Here is a 19,983-nt window from a genome sequence, read left to right on the forward strand (position 1 = left end):
TTGCATGACCTATTTTCCCCTGCTCATCGCATAGAAAAGTTCCAAACAAATGGCAGGTGATATAAATTGGTTGGAAGATAGGAAGTGCCATCCAAACCATGCCAGTCATTTTGGTACCATCATAGGGTATCAGAACATTTTAACTGAAGTAGTATCTCTTTAAAGTTATAATACAACTCATTTCATGTGTGAGTCAACAAACGACTATGTTAGACAGGGTCATGTTCTGTGATGTACCTTAAACATATGCACTGTGTATACAGACCTACAATTTTAAAGTGTGTGTGTGTGTGTGTGTAGTGTGTGTATACATATACGTGTGTGTATATATTAATTGAAACAAGCTGCTACTGAGTAATTACTAAAAGCCAGTGTTTTAAAACTGTTCATAAATTTTGAGTTCCCATGTTGGGACACATAGGGCCAGATTTTCAAAGATGCTGGACACTTACAGCTCCCAGTGACTTCCATTTGGCCTTAGGGAACATAATTCTCCTACTGCTACAAACAGGCTTGTGTACTAGTTACACCAGATGGCAATCAAATTACCTATGGTCTGAACTATCCTATGACAGGATGTTTAAGGTCAGTGAGATGTAAAGTTGCAGAAATGTTTACGTTCATCTTTTTTAGCTTGTGAGTGTCAAGGAGAAAAAAAAGAGACAGACCAAAGCAGAGGAGGGAAAGGGAAGAAAGGGGGAAAAAAGCAAAGGAAGATGTCAGACGAAACAGAGAGGGGAAGAAAAAGAAAATAAAGGATATGTGCATGTGCAAGATAAGAGACAGAATGGGTTCGTTTATACTGAGGCTTCTGCTAGTAGGTAATGAGACTACATGAAGAAGCTGAAGGCTGGCAAATGTGAAAATAGCATGAAAAAGACATGGGTTGTGCTATTTCCATTGTCCAAATGTCAAACACCTTCTGGGAACCCTAAGGGTGGTAATAGTCATGTAACTATCTCTTAACAAGTTCTTCCTAAAGGGGATTTCTTGAAAACTACTGGGCTCTGACCCTAGCCCATATGGACTTGGAAAAGTCAGAAAAAATGCTGGCTGCACTTTTTCACACCTATTTGCATATGTTGTTTAGTATGCAGAATGTCTCTGTACGTAATTGAATTGTTGTTTTTTCCTCTATTAATACATATGCAAATGAGTCACTACTGCAGCTGTGCTGTATTAATCATATGTGTGCTTCTGTCTGTCTGCCCTGCAGGCTCAGGGTCGGAGGGAGGGGGAAGAGGGAATTCGGGCTCTTTAACCTATAAGAAAACTCACTCATGCAGACAGAGGTCTGCGAGCAAACAGCAGGCCCAGGTTACAACTGAAATGAAGATAGGTTGGTCGTTTTTCACTCTGTATAGATATGGATGGAATCTGAAAGTTATGCAGAAAAGACTTTAATCTAGATAAAATGAATATGCTGTCATAGCTAATGTTTTCCCCTGGGAAAAAAAAAAGGGAAAACCTGACATTCCACAAAATAGATCCTTACGCTGTGTATTTACTACCTGTGTATATATCTGTTCACCAGAGACATGTTCAGACACACATGGTGCTCTGGGAAATACAAAGCTTTTAACGATCTACTGTCAAAATTATCAACCTCTTTCAAGAATGGCAGGATGCTGATAAAATAACATGGTGGAGTGGTTAATTCATGTCTGCTTTGAAAAAATATATTGGGTTTACCGGTAAAATTGTATAATGTGATATCCAAGGTAAGCATGGGCTACTACAAAGTACACCAACTACAAAGTACGTTTATCCACCATGAACACAATTTATTAGTATTAGATTTATTAATAAGATAATTTGGAGATTTTTTTTTCAGAAACATATGCTTGATAAAAACTGCAGTTGGCAACTGATTACATGTCCCATAGGGACATAGGCCTCATGGGCACTAAGTACAGTCCCCTGTTATTGCAGGCAACCCTGTCAGATAATCCTATGCATAAATTTATTGAAACCTTATGTGTTTTAATGGATTATTTTTAAATTGCTACTAATAATTTATTATTAAAAATAAATATCCACATGTAGCAAATTCTAGGGACATTTCTGCCACTCATGGGGCCAGATCCTCATTTGGTTTAAAAGGGTGTAGCTCCAGTCACATCAATGGAGTTACATGCATGTATTCCAGCTGAAGGACTGGGCCTTGATCTCTACTAATCTCCTTTAAAATGGACATTTAATGTAGAAGAGGTGATGAGTATCTTGTGGCCAAAACATGCACTTATAAAATCAGAAATAAATGAAGGGCAAGATTGGGAAGTATAGAATCTACATTAATATATCTTTAAAACCTTTTTGATGGGACAGCCAACAAAAATGTATACATATTAATATGTATTATTACTCTTATTATCATCATTATTTGTGATAGCTGTCAAAAACATATATCTTAATATAAATGAATATAGTAAACTAATGGGTGGATGGATGGCTGCCATCTTTTGGTTATGCTAAGGAAAAATGCTACAGTAAATGTACTTAGTTTTTATTGTTTTTTTTTCCAGCTGTACATGCTCATGATGGAAACCTAATTTTGCTTTTTATGCTTAAATTGACTGCACCATTTTAATAATATTGTAATTAAACTGGGCATTAATGATTCACTCCCCCATAAATTAATTCTTAGTCCTATTAGTGAGGCCAGGTAAAGCAAAAGAGCAAATGCTGCAGAAACTGTTGGAACTAACCACTGAAAAGACAAAGCTTAAATGGTATTTGAAGCTAAACGCTGTCCACCGAATATAAAGAGTGACCCTGTAATGCTAAGAAATGGCTAATCTTCATGTAGGCAAAGTGTTGAGGACATTAATATCCCAAGGAGGTAATGGATATAGATTGAAGAGCAAATGAATAATGGATAAAGTCAGAGGCGAATTTACAACGAAACACACAGTGCACTGGCATGGGGTCCCCCCAACTACAGGGGGCCCAAGGGCCGGGCAGCCTAGCCCTATCCAGCACCCCCTGCAGTGGGGACTGCTGTGTGGGCAGAAGCTATGGAGGAGAGCAGGGAGAGAGCCATTTAAGAGCCATGCTGGAAGCTCAGCGTGTGGTGTGTTTTCCCAGCTGCTGAGCCAGATTCCTGCTGCTAGTTGGTGCTGATAGGCAGGTGAGACAGGAGGTGAGGGGCCAGCTGGGGGCACGCTATAGGGGAGGCTGGCACGCTCCCCTGGTGGGGTGTCTGCCTGCACCTGTCCTGCTGCCCTGCTCCTCTGGATGCTGGGCAGCGCAGGTGCAGTCCCTGCCATGCACTGCTGCTGGTGGCCCCTGGAAAAAGGCCATGGGAAGGGAGCGGCAGGCTCAGCTCTTATGCGCTGCTGCCACCACAGCTCCTTTTGGCAGTGAACAGGAGCAGCGGCAGGGCAGGGATGCATCCAGCAGCCAGCCAGGTAAGGTAACCCAGAGGCGGCAACTGGGACTGCCCCAGCCTGCCCCCCCCACGGCGCACTGCCCCCTACACCACCCCTAATCCCTGCCCTCACTCCTGCACCCCCCCACAGCCCCATCCATACCCCCGCCCTGAAATCTGCACCCTCCATCCCCACTCCCACCCTGAGCACAAAACAGGAGCCCCTGCACCCCCCATCCCCACCTGCACCCCTTGCACCAAATGGAAGCTGCCCCAGGTAAGCGCTTCACACCCCAACCCTCTGCCCCAGCCCTGAGCCCCATTATGCACCCTAACTCCTGGTCAGACCCTGCACCCCAACCCCCACCCGCTCCTGCACCTTAACTCTCTCCCAGACCCCACACCCCAACCCTGAGCCCCCTCCCACATCCTAGCTCCTGGTCAGACCCTGCACCCCAATGGTTTTTTACATTTTTTTTATAAAGCGCTCTTATTCAAAGCACTTTACAATAGTTAGCTAATGGTACAAACAATATTTGGAAAGATCATTAAGTGGTCTGCTGAGTTCCTTAGCAATTTTCAAGTGATCTGTGGAAAAAAACGTTAAGACTATAAAAACAGTCAAGGTACCTCACTTTATTTTCATTTACTTCCTATTACTTATAATGTAGGAGGCGGAAGAAGGAAAAAAATGAAAAACAGCAATGGGGGAGATAAGAATGTTCTTTTTCTTGGTTGGGTCCTGAGCAGGGGACCCAAAAATGAACCTGTGCACAGGGCCCCACTAACTCTAAATCCGCCACTGGATAAAGTACTGCCACCTCTTGGCTATATTCTGCAGGAACAATAATAGGCCATATGGATTGATTAATTTCTGATGGGCAGGAATACAAAGGCATTTGTAACCCTGTTATATGTGCTCTTAATACTGAGAGTTTGACTCTATTTGTGTTCAGATGAGTCAATTACAATGGTTAGACAGTTTCTCATGGGCTTCTTGCTGGCTTGTGGGTGCTTGTTATCAAACAGGAAGGTAATTTTTAGGGTGATCAAAAACGGGGCTGTAACTACAGGTAAAGGGAAGAAGCTAGGAAAAGAAAAGACCTTTGAAATCATGAAAAATTCCTGACAGTGAGATATGTGAAACCACGGAACAGTCTCCCAAGGGGAATGGTGGAAGTCCCATCACCTGAGATATTTCGAACTAAACTCAACAAAAACTATATGTGAGAGATACATTCCATATTGGCAAGTGGAGAATGTGGGAGAGATGGAGTAAATAACCAATAATTATAGGTTTTTGCCATTTCTCTCATTTATGTGATGTTGTGAATGCTAAAATGAGGTGATTTAAGGACAGATGAAAAATGTGTTCTCCAACACGGATGGGCAGTCCTTGCCATTTATTTGGATTTCATGTGCATCACGTATTTATATAATAAATCATTGGCAGTTGGAACAGTCTATCTTTTGATTACCATCATTATGAAGACACACAGGGTAGATAGGTTTTTAATCCTTTGTCTGTTCCTGGAAGTACAATGAACATCCAGGAAGCGGTACTTGTGTGAGATTTAGATACCTTGGCCCATATTTTCAAAAGGAAAACTCAAACAGATCTCAGTACCAATTTAGGCACTTAAATAAAAACCAGATTTTCAGAAGTGTTCAACACTCAATATGATTAATTCTTCTAAAAATCTGGCCACTTATTTTGGTGCCTAAATGAAAACTGAGCTCTTCTGAAAATCTGGTCCAGACCGCAGATGCTGAGTTCTTTTGAAATTCAGGCCTCAGTATGCATCTTCCCATACCATTTGAAGAAGAGGGTGTGCTAGGAATGGAAACTGGACCTGATTACTAAAGGGGCAAAGTGGAAGAATAAAGATTTGGCAGAATAATATTTTCAAACACAGGTAGGGCCAAGCCCTGTTGATTGTACTCATGAGTGGTCCAGTTGATTTCAGTGGGATTACTCAAGTAAGTAAAGTAAGCAGGTTTCTGCCTTTAGGGTTGAGAAAACCAGTCAAACTACTTTCATATCTGTGTGTTTTTTAACACAAGCTTTCTCTTATCTGTGTAATAACAGGTTTCGTCACACAGTTGCACACCACCACCAAGAAAGCGCAATGTCCTGTTCCATGCTAGGATGATGAGGAAATAACGTTTGAATGTTGGTGCATGAAGCTTTTGAGTATGTTTTTCTCAAGAGCAGATGTTTGTGGGGAGTGTATATTACATCATACTGTCAAGTTGTTTTGAACAGATGCAAAATACTCAATACATGAGCAGCTTTCATTATGCATTCATCATCATCTTTCAGTACAGTTTTATGAATATACTGTGTTTGTATTACAGCCAATGAATCACTGTCATTATTAGGTTTAAAAACTAGGTCTGTTTAGTCTTCAGAAAAGAAGACTGAAGGGGGACCTGAAAAAATGGTCTTCTAAGATGTTTAGGGCTGTTGCAAAGAGGACTGTGATCAACTGTTCTCCATGTCCACTGAAGGCAGCACAAGAACTAATGGGCTTAATCTGCAGCAAGGGAGATTTAGGTTAGATATTATGAAAAACTTTCTGACTATAAAAGTAGTTAAACTCTGGAATAAGCTGTCAAGTATAATTCCCCATTCTGGACCTGAGCGTCCAAAATATGGGTACTAGCATGAATTCCCCTAAGCTTAATTACCAGCTTAGATCTGATAGGCTGCCACCAATCAGGACTTAGAGTAGAGCACCTGATAGACTCTGGTCTCCCCCAAAACCCTTCCCTGGGGGTCCCAAGACCCAAATTCCTTGAGTCTCACAACAAAGGGAAATAACCCATTCCCTTCCCCCTCCCTTTTTCCTCCCAGCTCCTTCCTGCCCTGGGAACACTAGGAGATCACCTGATTCAACTTCTTGAATCACTACACCGAGAGGAGTGTTACCTTCCCCCTCACCCAGAGGCCGTACAGATTCAAGCTGCGTGACTCTAACACAAAGAGAAAATTTATCCTTCCCTTCTCCCCATCAATTCCCTTGAAACTTAACTAGGAGAAAAAAATTAACAGGTCTTACAAGCAAAACTTTTAATAAAAAAGAAAGAAAAAAGTAAAAGGTTTATCTCTGCACTTTAGATGGTAAACAGTTACAGGGTCTTTCAACTATAAACAATAGAAAGAAACTTTCTCCAGCAGAAACACAATTTAAGCTACTTCCAGCAAGTACACATATGCAAATGGAAAAAAAACAAATTAAAAGACTATGACCGCCTTTTCTTACTTACAATTCTGAATAGATAAGAGACTGTAGCAGGGAGATTGGCAGAACCCTGGTTGCACCTCTAGCCCCATCCAGGACCCAGAGAGAACAAAGCCAAACCCAAAACCCACAAAGGCTTCCCTCCACGAGATGTGAAAGTATTTTGTCTCCTGATTGGTCCTCTGGTCAGGTGTTTGCAGGTCGCTGTTTGTTAACCCTTTATAGGTGAAAGAGACATTAACCCTTAGCTATCTGTTTATGACATAAGCTTACAAGGGAGGTTGTGGAATCCCCATCACTGGAAGTTTAAGAATAGGTTAGACAAATACCTGTCAGGGATGGTCTAGTTCAGTGGTTCACAAACTTCAACAACCCTCCAACCCCTTTCACTAAAATGTCAAATTTCGTGAACCCCATCCTAAAAATGAATATTTCCAGGGATTTTCTCCCTTACCTCAGCATAAATTATAAGAGCAGTGAACTTGGAAATATAAAACCTGTTTTTATGACATGCTTATTACATACTATCTATTAATTATTATTTATCATTGCAGTATTTTATTACATTATGAAAACGGCAACACTCTTCCAAGATCTCACTTTTGTAGCTTGTATCACTTTTGATTAAACCTGTTATAAGACAAAGCTCCTATCAGAGGCACCAGTAGAAAAAAAGGGGTGTGGGGGGCAAAGCCACTCATGCACCCCGGGGCACGTGATCCTCATTGCCCCCCGTCCCCTCATTCTGGAGCCTCTGGCTCCTATGGTTCATCAAGGACTATCAGATATGAAACAGCATGAAGATATTTAAGAAGCCAACTCAAAGAGTTTCTCCTCAGGTCTTGAGCAGTCCAGGCAAACAACGCACATTACAACAAAGCTTAAACTTGTTCTTCATAATAATTTTAAAAACAACACTAGATGCCTATTTAATTTTAAAAACAGCAAAAAATATCCACCTCCCTTTCTATTTCATAAAAAGTCCTGAAGTTTAAATCTTCTCAGTGTGATAGATACACTTGCTTTGATCTGCTTAACCTAGGAAGTCCCCAAGGCTCCGTGCTGCAGGCTCCGTGCTGCCTGGGGTCCCTAGGAACAGCTCTGTCCATCTTTAGGGAATTTTCTCCTGAGAACCCCCTGAAACATTTCATGAACCCCAGTTTGGGAACCACTGGTCTAGTTTTACTTGGTCCTGCCTCAGCACAGGGGGCTGGATGTAAAGACCTCTTGAAGTCCCTTCCAGCCCTACATTTCTTTGGTTCTATGACCACTTGATTATCAGACAACCTAGCTGGAAAATCTGAACTATTCAAATTCCCAATAATACAGAATTTCCTCACAGTCCTTAGACATCCTGACATTAAGACATGGGTTTTGTCATGAACTCAGAAGTCAGATTTGTCAGAAGAGAGAGTAAGAGAACTCATCTCAGACTCAAGTGGCTCAGGCTGTCTAGGAACATTTAGTTCATACTGGGCACACCCAGGTACTTAAAACTGGTATTAATCACTCACCAGGTATGTACCTAGCCTCTCAAGAAGGGTCGGACTTGATGTGGCTAAACCCTCCCACCACAGCTACACTCTATTTTTAGCACACTAGCTTGATCAGAGCTAGTACGTGTATGTCTCCCAGAGCTGGAAACTACATCTCCAGCTCAACATATAGGCATACCCATAGTCCCATGACATGACTGATACATATGCTTACAGGTTTGAATGTCCATCTCCAAAGCAGGGGAACTTAAATCCCCAAATTACAGGTCCAGCTGTGAAAAGACCATCTTCAAATGAGCTAACCACTGTAGAAGGTCTTTGAACTTACCAGCTTTATCAAATATTTTTGAAGGGAATAATCCAAAGTCCCAGACGTCCTGAAGTCTCATTCCTGCTCATTTGAAATAGAACCACCACTCACCCTCATCTTCTAGGAATGCAAGCCCTCTTCTCCTCTATACTACTCTTTGGCAAAAGTACTTTAGGGACCATACGTTTTTAACCCAAGTCCTCAATAGGGGAAAACTCACCCACTGCCCTAGACATGCTTTAACAGAACCTATGCTTCCTGATGGAACATTTTACACAGTTTGGGGCTGAATCCCTTTGATGCATCACATCAGTAACAGTGTGAAGCTGACAACTACTTTTTATAAAGTGAAGTTAGTGGGACTGAAACATGCTAGGCTGACAGTCCTGAAGACTGGAGTCTCTTTAGCCCAGATCTTCTAAGTTAATTTGGCACCTAACTCCAATTAATTTCAAGGATTTGGGCCATACCTCCTAATGGGAGTAGGTGCTTATATACTTCTGGGGATCTGGGCCAAAGAAACTGTCAAGTCATCATCTTTCACTTCCCCTATGAAATGTCCACCACAGAGTACATTTTCCTTTAAAGCATGTGTAGGGTAGTGGGTGAAATCATTGGGAGTTAGGTGCCTAAATACCTTTACCCTCAAATCCAGGTTCAGGCCCAGATAGGGTTAATTCCAGTTTTCCACCCTGAGCCTATCAATCTAACCTGACCTGGAGGAACCACCTCTATGAATGTGAGGGTAGTCCAGTCTCCATGCTTATTCAGCATTAGCCTCTCTGCTGAAACTGCCACCAATGACAACCAATTAAATAATAATAATAATAATAATAATAATAATAAATAATAATTGGAGATATACCTATCTCCTAGAACGGAAGGGACCTCAAAAGGTTATCGAGTCCAGCCCCCTGCCTTCACTAGCAGGACCAAGTACTGATTTTTGCCCCAGATGCCTAAGTGGCCCCCTCAAGGATTATACTCACAACCCTGGGTTTAGCAGGCCAATGCTCAAACCACTGAGCTATACCTCAGTTACAGTATCTGGGTCTCACATTGGGGATTTGGGGAGAAGAGGGAAAGGTAGGGCTTCAAATTATTTACCCTCTCAGGCTGGAGTTAGCAGGGGGCTATGTCATCACTTGTCAAAAAAGTGTGTTTTGCCTGTGGGATAATTAATATGTTAGCTATCCCACTGTAAGAACACAGTGGAGACAAGACTCTTCAGTTTTGCTGTGAGATAAACAAGGCCAGGTGAATCAGGAGTGGGAGATAGAGTGCTGAGCTCACCTAGCTACCTTGTGCTAAACATTACTAGTACTTTGTCTCCAATTAGGATTTTACAGTGAAAAAGCTATCATGTTTGTTATCCTGCTGTTCAAAAAACAAAACAAAACTCCTTGCATTGGAGAAGAAAAAGCCAGAGTACACTTAAGAGGGACAAACTCTATTTCTGTTCCTTGTCTTGAGATTGCATCTCTTTCTTTGATCTCCCTAGACCATCACTTGACTAGTCTTAGCACACAAAGCCTGGAAGAGCAGCATAAGAAGAAACACAAGGGAAATACAGAGAGGGGAGAAAGGGAGGTTATAATGTGCCATTCTGACCCCTCGGGCTTGGCAGACAGGGGGTCAGTGAGACACCATGGGTACATATTATGCAGATGAATTTCTGAAGTGAGATGATCCCCTTCGCCCAATGGACCCACAGACTGTACCCACTGTACACTCTCGTATGACATTTGAAACTGATCTGAGACCAGTAGTTCATTTCACACAGGCCACTGAGGAGACAACCATTACTGACTTAAATGGGATTTGAACTGTTTCCTGGAAGACAAAATGCTTTTTAATTCCATTATCTACACTGTGCCACTGATTCCCACCAAATATGGTCAAGATAACCTTTCAAATATTTCCCATTCTTGCTAATGCTGGCTCAGCTCCACTGGCATTAGCAAGTTTGGGAGTACATTCTAAACACTGTTTTATAAAATACTTCTCAAAATAGGTCTAATTTACACAGTGCTTAAAATGGTGGCAGAAGTCAGTGGCCCATCTACACTATGGCTCCCTATATAGCTGACTCATGGAAATGAATCAGGTTTAGGAATACAGGGATATTTCTCAAAAATCGTTTCCTAGGTTATGTCTTCACTACCAGCTGGATAGGCGGGCATCGATCGATCCAGTAGGGATCTATTTATCGCATCTAATCTAGATGCGATAAATTGATCCCTGAGCACTCTCCCGTTGACTCCTGTACTCCTGCTCAGTGAGAGGCACAGGCAGAGTCGACGGGGGAGTGTCAGCAATCAACTCATCATAATGAAGACACCACGGTAAGTAGATCTAAGTACATCGACTTCAGCTACGTTATTCATGTAACTGAAGTTGCGTAACTTAGATCATGTCCTCCCCCACACAACGTAGACCAGGGCCTAGTGTATCCATAGGCTTCTCTGAAAAGCCCAATCTTGATCCAGCTTCTTCCCAATGATGGATTCCCAAACTCTGCTCCACTCCCAGCCCAAATCGCAGGTGATCAAGCCAACCAGTAGGGGAGCCTGCTCAGTGCTTTCTCTTTCTTTCATGCTCACTGGCATAGGGACAAGAGGCCTTTGGTGCTTAACAATCCTTCATCCCCTAAAATCATCAGAAAATTTTAATTAAACCAATAGTATCCAAACAAAATCACATTTTCTATGATGGAACAGCCATAGTTATTCTAATCAGAACACTTCAACTTAGTGCTTACTGAGTTACTGTCCAGTCTTTGTCCTGAAATGAAATAGTCAGACTCTTCCAACCCCCTTTATCACTGATTTATTATTTCAGAGCAATTCTAAATCACTGCTAACTAAAGATCTTTAGATATACAGATTTCTGCTTCCTCACACACAAAGTAATGCTGTCATAACATTTCTTCCAAAATATGGGTGTTAGCATGAAAACCTCCAAGCTTAGTTACCAACTTGGACCTGGTAATTGCTGCCACCAGCCAGGAATTATACAGTGCCTAGCTCACTGTGGTCTCCCCAAAACCTTCCCAGGGAACCCCAAGACCCAGATTCCTTGAGTCTCACCACAAAGGGAAATAACCCACTTCCCTCCTCCCCCTTCCCCTCCAGGTGTTCCCTCCCTGGGTTCCTGGAGAGAGATACAGATTCAAGCTCCGTGAATCTAAACAAAGGGATTCCACCCTCCCTGCTTCAAGTCCTTGAAACACAAGTATCGAGAGATCTAACCTCTCTCCCCCCTCACCCAGAGGGTATGCAAAGTCAGGCTTAGTAAATCTAACCCAAAAGATTTTTCCCCCTCCCTTCGTTTCTTAGCCTTAACCAGTGAAAAACACTCAAACAGGTCTTAAAAAGAAAGCTTTATATAAAAAGAATGAAAAAAAGGACATAAAAGGATCTCTGTATCAAGGTGACAATATACAGGGTCAATTGCTTAAAAGAAAAATGAATAAACAGCCTTATCCAAAAAGAATACACTCCAGCAACTACACACATGTAAATAAAAAAAAAACCAATATAAACCTATTGCCTTACTATCCTTGTACTTACAACTTGGAAACAGAAGATTAGAAAGCCTGGAGATAGAAAAATCACTCTCAGAGCCGAGAGGGCACAGACCCAAAACAAAGAACAACGAACTCTCACCCAAAACTTCCCTCCACCCAGATTTGAAAAAGTCTTTTTTCCTGATTGGTCCTCTGGTCAGGTGTTTCAGGTTACTGTTTGTTAACCCTTTTATAGGTGAAAGAGACATTAACCCTTAGCTATCTGTTTATGACAAATGCACATTGGAAAACTCAATCCCTACTACACATATAACATGAAGGGATATGAATTAGCTGTTAGCATTCAAGAAAGAACTCTTGGGGTCATCATGGATAGTTCTCTGAAAGCATCTGCTCAATGAGCAGTGTCAATCAAAAAAGCTAACACAATGTTACGAATCAAAAGGTAAGGAATTGATAAAACAGAAAATATCATAATGCCACTATATAAATCTATGGTACACCCACATCTTCAATACTGCGCGTCGTTCTTGTCACCCATCTCTGAAAAGGTATATTTGAATTGTAAAAAGTACAGAGAAGAGCAACATAACTGATTAAAGGTATAGAACAGCTTCTATATTAGGAGAGATTAAAAAGACTGGGATTTTGCAGCTTGGAAATGAGACAACTAAAGGGGGATATGAGAGAGGTCTATAAAATCATGACTGGTGTGGAGAAATTGAATAAGGAAGTGTTATTTATCCCTGCACATAACACAAGACCCAAGGGTCACCCAATGAAATCAATAGGCAGCAGGTTTAAAACAAACATAAGAAAGTACTTTGTCACACATTCCACTGTCAACCCATGGAACTTATTGCCAGAGGATGCTTTTGAACTGGGTTAAAAAAGAATTAGATTAGTACATGGAGGACAGGTCCATCAATGGCAAGGGACACAACCCCTTGTTCTGGGTATCCCTAAATCTCTGACTTCTAGAAGCTGAAACTGAAAGATAGGGGAATGGATCACTCAATAAAGTGCCCTGTTCTGTCCAATCCCTTTGAAGCATCTGGCACTAGTCATTACTGGAAGAGAGAACACTGGGCTAGATGGACTGTCGATCTGACCCAGTATGGTCATTCTTCCATTCATGTATATTCTCATTCCTTACCTAGCTCAATTTTTTCTTTCCTTTCATCTCTCCCTCCCATCTCTCTGTATGTGTGTTTGTGCGTGTGAGAGAGATGTGAGTATTACAATCACTATCAGAGCTAAAGTTATTTCTCAGAAGATATTCCCAGAGGATGAGATATTTTGTATTACTTTTATGGTCCCCATGAATCCTAAAGAGCCCTTGGCATTCGTAGCTCACAGAATCAGAAATTAACATACTGTGTATCTTTTCATACAAAGGCTCATGGTAGTGCATGGAATGTATCAGCTTAGACATGGGCAGCCATTTCTGCGAAACTCGGCTGACTAACTTTGTAGGAAAGCCTATCAAATTGTCTCTCATCCTCTCTCCTGCTGTTCAAACTAATTATATGAAGTCCAGTTTGCCCTAGTTCTAATCTAATTTAGTTCTAGACTGTGGTTTCACACCTGTAGTTTATAATGGTTGAGCATCTCCAAGCAGATATAAATGCTGTGCATCCCAAAGTTGCCCAAAGTAAATGGAGAGACAAAACCTCAGTGGTGATTTTTTCCAAAAAAATTTCAGTCAAGTTTTTGCAAAACTAAAGTTAGTTTGGATTTGGATCCCATTTATGTGAAACAACCACATATGTCTGAACATAAAGTTCAAATTGTGGATCTGGATATCAAACTTCCAAATATACAGTGGGGTTAGATATGGTGGGTCTGATTTGAAACAGACAGGAAAATATGGAAAATTCTGATTCTGATCCATGATCAGATTTCAAAATCAAATTTAGGATTCTTTGAATCAGGCACATCTCTAAACAAATCGGGGGTCCAGACTAACTCTTTAGCATGGCTCAAACAAGATTCTGTAGTGTGTTTGTAATATAATTTTATAATTGTACAGAGTGTCTAATTAGTATAATTATTAATTACCTGTGTTCTAGCAGCACCTAAAATATGTGGGGTACCTTAACAGAGTCAACGCCCTGACGAGCTTACACTCTAAAAAGACATAATCACAGTAAGTGACCTTTAAGCAGTTTAAAGTGCTTGTCAGGACAGGGCTCTTCTGTCTAACCATATGTTTCTTTATGCTGGTTTACATGTAACCAAACTTTATGACTTGTGTGAGAATGTTGTAAAAAAAAAAGGAAAACAAATGGTTTTGCCAGTTAAGAGTGAACGTTCAAATCTAAAAATCAAAATGAATATTGGTGTCAAATAAATCTTCCCCACAAGTTTAAAAAAAAACAAACACCCCACCCCCTAAGATGGTTTACATTCATTTTAAGCTTCAATGTACATTTTAAATGAAAAGGATGTGCCAAAAACATTGTTAGTTTTGTTGTTTTCTAAGGGAAAAGAAAACTGTTTTCCATAATTACTTAACCTTTTCCTCTTCTGCATTGTTTCCAGACTTACCTGCAGTTGGAGTGGGCCTAAGCCTGGTGTTGCTGCGGCAGCAGCTGCCATGGTAGTTGGGATCAGCTGAACAGGGTAAGGGTCACCTAAGTAAGAGAATAATAGAGGCGTCAGCACCTTTTATCTACTCTCCACCTGCAAATTAAACTCCTGCATTCACTCTTTCCAAAAGCCTTCTTTTGTGTGCCTTGCTGAGGCCTAATGAAAAGCTCTATTGTGAAGCCTTTTACTAACACTCTTTTCACAATTCTGGCTGAGAGAGGAATGTGAATAAAAGGCACAAGCAATTAAGGCGGAAACCTCATCCTTTTTCATGATGTATTTAAGGAAATGGAAAAAAAAGTACGCACTGATCAGAGGGCTGCACTTCAAAAAATAATAAAAAAAAAAGTAAAAAAAAAAAACAGAGAAAGAAAAGAAAAGGAGAACAGTATAACCTTGATACGATCACAGCATTAGAAGGGGACAAATTTATAAACTGGTCCAGAATATGAAATTAACCAAACTGAGATCATTGTTCGTAAGCTGAATAGCACACAGATCAAACTTTAGTATCTATGTGAACAAAAATGGCGCACACTTGAATTCTATATTTTCTTTTTTGGTGGAAGCAATCTTGCTTTACAGATTGAGACCCCAATTCTGCAAAAGAGTGTGAAGTCTAAGGGACACCGCACAAGTTTCAGGAGCCCCCTCCCAGATCCCTTTGCAGGATTGGTACCTTAATTTAGCTTCTTAGAAAAAATGAAAATAGCTTAGACTCTGCATCCTATTGTGCTAGACATAGTGTAGGAGTAAATAAAAGATTTTTAAAAAGTGGCAAACACTTTTAATGAAAAATGTTCGTTATCTGAAGGAAAAAAAGGTATCCCTCTCGCCCCAAAACAAACAAAAACAAAGAGGGACATGTTTCACTATAAAAAATAGTCACTTTTGGTTTCCCTTTAAATGTTTTACTTTTAAATGAATTCTATTCTTTTCCATCTACTAATGAAACCAATGGGAAAGCTGGAGCTGCAGGCTTAATAGAAATGTTACATGCATTACATTCCTTGCTCAAATGACAAAATGTTTAAAAGCTTTCCACTCAATTAATAAGGATCATCAGACCATTTGTGCATGGCCCAATGATCTAACAGATATGATCAGCACAGCACAGAATGAGCCATTTTAAATAAGACCATGACAGACACAGAACATTTTATTAGGTAGGCACTCTACAAGGTTGCAGTACATTTGATTAAGCGGACACAATAAAAGTTTCCCTCCAGGATTATACTTTTTGGGGCAAATTGATAAAAGAACAATTTAAAAGGTCATGCAGAATGCAACATTCCATGATTATCAATTTATTATTATTATTAAATGATATATTTGTGATGACATCAGGTGTAAGTCCCAGGAAACATAAAACGTGGAAAAAGCACTCATATTTTTAAAATACTTTAAATAGGCTGTGTTATAAAATTTGGTGTATGTGCTTTCAGGAAAGCCACTAATGTTTATGTTGCCCTTTTTCAATGCACTCTACCCATATACAACTTTTCACTGAAAGATCTCAGTGGTTCATAAACACTTAAACACCACAACTCCCCTGTGACTTGCATTACTATTAATAAACTAATTTATAGTTGGGTAAACTGTGAGACAGAAAAAATTAAGTCCTGATTCAGCAACTCACTTACGGTATGTCTACACTACGGGATTATTCCAATTTTACATAAATCGGTTATGTAAAACAGATTGTATAAAGTCGAGTGCATGCGGCCACACTAAGCACATTAATTCGGCGGCGTGCGTCCATGTACCGATGCTAGCGTCAATTTCTGGAGCATTGCACTGTGGGTAGCTATCCCGTAGCTATCCCATAGTTCCCGCAGTCTCCCCTGCCCATTGGAATTCTGGGTTGAGATCCCAATGCAAAAACAGTGTCGCAGGTGATTCTGGGTAAATGTCGTCACTCAATCCTACCTCCGTGAAAGCAACGGCAGACAATCATTTCGCACTCTTTTTCCCTGGATTGCCCTGGCAGACGCCATAGCATGGCAGCCATGGAGCCTGTTTTGCCTTTTGTCACCGTCACCGTATGGGTACTGGATGCTGCTGACAGATGCGGTACTGTAGTGCTACACAGCAGCATTCATTTGCCTTTGCAAGGTAGCAGAGACGGTTACCATCCCTATTGCACCGTTTGCCATTGTAAATTGGCAATGAGATGATGGTTATCAGTTGTTTTGTACCGTCTGCTGCTGTCATGGGTGCTCTTGGCTGGCCTCGCTGAGGTCGACCAGGGGCGCATGGACAAAAATGGGAATGACTCCTCGGGTCATTCCCTTCTGTATGTTTTGTCTAAAAATAGAGTCAGTCCTACCTAGAATATGGGGCAAGTGTACTAGAGAACCAGAGAGCACAGCTGCTCCGTGTCAAAGCCCCAGAGATCCCGCAGAAATGATGAGCTGCATGCTATTCTAGGGGGTGCCCCTGCAACAACTCCACCCGTTGCTTCCCTCATCCCCCAACCCTCCTAGGCTACCATGGCAGTGTCCCCCCATTTGTGTGAAGAAGTAATAAATAATGCAAGAATAAGAAACACTGACTTTTTAGTGAGATAAAATGAGGGGGAGGAAGTCTCCAGCTGCTATAATAGTCCAGGCACGACATTAAAAGGGGGGGGGGGAGAGGAGCCCAGCCTCCCACTGCTATGATAGTCCAGGCAGTACAGAATCTTTTCTTTAGACATGAAAGGTGGGGGGCTGATGGCGCTCAGCCTCCAGTTGCTATGATGAAGACCGTTACCAGCCGTTCTGTACCATCTACCAGGAATGACCGGGAGTCATTCCCATTTTTATCCAGGCACCCCCAGCCAACCTCACCGAGGCCACCCAGGAGAACTTACGGGCTGCTGCTGATGATGGATAGCAGTCATATTGTACCGTCTGCCACTGGGAAGGGGATGCTGGTGTTCAGCGCTGCAGCACCCCGTCTACCAGCAGCATGCAGTAGACATAGGGTGACATTGAAAAAAGGCGAGAAACGTTTTTTATCCCTTTTCTTTTGGGGGAGAGAAGGGTGTAAATTGACGACATATACCCTGAAACACCTGGGAAAATGTTTTTGACCCTTCAGGCATTGGGTGCTCAGCCAAGAATGCAAATGCTTTTTGGAGACTGCGGGGACTGTGGAATAGCTGGAATCCTCAGTACCCCCTCCCTCCCTCCATGAGCATCCATTTGATTCTTTGGCTTTCCGTTACGCTTGTCACACATCACTGTGCTGTGGACTCTGTCTATCATTCCCTGGAGATTTTTTCAAATGCTTTGTCATTTCGTCTTCTTTAATGGAGCTCTGATAGAACAGATTTGTCTCCCCATACAGCGATCAGATCCAGTATCTCCTGTATGGTCCATGCTGGAGCTCTTTTTGGATTTGGGACTGCATTGCCACCCATGCTGACCAGAGCTCCACTCTGGGCAAACAGGAAATGAAAATCAAAAGTTCACGGGGCTTTTCCTGTCTACCTGGCCACTGCATCCGAGTTCAGATTGCTGTCCAGAGCGGTCACAATGGTGCACTGTGAGATACCGCCCGGAGGCCAATACCGTCGATTTGCGGCCACACTAACCCTAATCCGACATGGCAATACCGATTTCAGCGCTACTCCTCTCGTCGGGGAGGAGTACAGATACTGATTTAAAGAGCCCTTGATATCGACATAAAGGGCCTCGTTGTGTGGACGGGTGCAGGGTTAAATCGGTTTAACGCTGCTAAATTCAGTTTAAACGAGTAGTGTAGACCAGACCTTAAGCACATACTGATCTTCAATGGGACTTATATGTATGCTTAAAGTTAAGACTGTACTTAAGTGCTTTCCTGAACTGGGGCTGAAGTTATTTTTTCTGGGACACGCAGTCAAGCAGTGTAAAAACCAACATAACCCAGAAATCCTGACTCCTAGATTTCTGCACCAGTCACCAGTTCACACTTCTTTTTCTAACTTGGTTTTGATTTTTAGTCAAACGATATTACTGTTCCACATTTTCCAATATCCCCTTGATTTAATTTAGGATTCCATTTCCTGTTTAATATCATTGATTGAATGAAGTGATTCTTTGACTTTAAAATTTTCTAATCTAGAACATCACCCAGTGACAGAAGCAGCTAGTCTTAAAGACAGCTAAGAAAAATGTCCCAAAAAAGTAACAGACTCAACATTCATAGCTTTGTGCTACTCCCAGTGCCACAAGAACCTCAAAGGAAAATCCCAGTTTCATTTTGAATGACTTCTTTCTAGAAATGAGCAGACTGTGCAAGTGCCAGCCACACAAGAAACCAAAATTATTTTTTTCCTCAATTCCAAAGAAAAGAGCAATGAATGCTGATGTGCACGGAAGTGTAGTTTTTAAAACACTAAGTTGTGTGGAGCCAGGATCTTGTGTATTCCACGTTTTCCATGGTCACTATTATTACTGTTGTCATTAATAATTAAAGTATTATTATTATAATTTGGGTTGTTGACACATTTCCAGTGCTCCAAAAATATGTTTAAGAACAATATATATATAAAACAAAAGCTTAAAAGCTTTTGTGACCCTACCATGAAGCTTTTGGAATCCATAATATTTCTGTTACTTCAATATTACTATGTCTTCCTACCATTATGTGCTAGGATTTTAAAATTCCTTTTATTAAGTGAAGTAACCCTTGTCTGCTATAGGCTTTTGTTTCTTCAAACATTTCCCACCATCACAACTCCTGCGGCTAATCTATACTAATACTCCCATGGTTGCAACTGACCCAATGTAAGAATACTGGGAAAGTTTAGGCCAGGTACAGTAATGAGTAGAGGCAGTCTCAGACTTCATTGTTCTAAGTACCGTATACGCACATAGCAAGAGATTGTCTCTGTCTCTTAAAAAGACAAAACAAACAAAGAGTGGGAGGGGAAAAGGAGAGAGGGGAACTGACTTGCCCAGTGAATGTCACACAGCAGGCCAGAGAAGAGACTAAAACCCAGATCTCCTGACTCCTAACCCAATACCTGCTCCACTGGAGAGCACTGCCTCTCTGAGCTGTCCTTAATATTTCTCCTGAATTGGCATTTAGATTTGTCTGAGCAGTTGTATTTAATGCTTAACACATTTTAGGGAAATGCATTTCTTAAGCATTTTATTAATGCTTCTGTAAATGTCTCATTTTTAGATCTAAATGGTCCTTTTCCCAAGTGCTGGGAACTTTTTAGGAATGTAAAACAAGATAGTCAGCTATGAGAAACAGCTATTTCCAAACCAGGCATATGCTTATACTACTCAAACAATCCACTTTCAAACAGTAGTATTATACTGAAGCCAATCTACAAAACGCAATCATGACATACTGTTGTATTACAATCAGGAAGGAATTAGTGGCTACCAGTCTCCCTTTATCTTTTAGACAACAGCCAAAACCACAGATTTTGGGAGGCTCCTTTAAGTTCCAAACTATCA

At 41.2% G+C, this 19,983-nt stretch overlaps 1 protein-coding gene across 8 annotated transcripts in view; it reads right to left on the reverse strand.

Annotated features, from left to right (window-relative positions):
• The window catches only part of SOX5 (SRY-box transcription factor 5), an 880,866-nt gene that overhangs the window by 104,616 nt on the left and 756,267 nt on the right, over positions 1 to 19,983 (reverse strand). For all 8 annotated transcript variants that reach the window (XM_030541505.1, XM_030541513.1, XM_030541529.1 and 5 more), the window contains one exon: positions 14,501 to 14,586. In XM_030541505.1, coding sequence (XP_030397365.1) covers positions 14,501 to 14,586 — 86 coding nt within the window. The remainder of the gene's footprint in view (positions 1 to 14,500; positions 14,587 to 19,983) is intronic.

The sequence above is a fragment of the Gopherus evgoodei genome, chromosome 1 (assembly GCF_007399415.2).
Source record: "Gopherus evgoodei ecotype Sinaloan lineage chromosome 1, rGopEvg1_v1.p, whole genome shotgun sequence".
In the NCBI taxonomy this organism is placed as follows: Eukaryota; Metazoa; Chordata; order Testudines; family Testudinidae; genus Gopherus; species Gopherus evgoodei.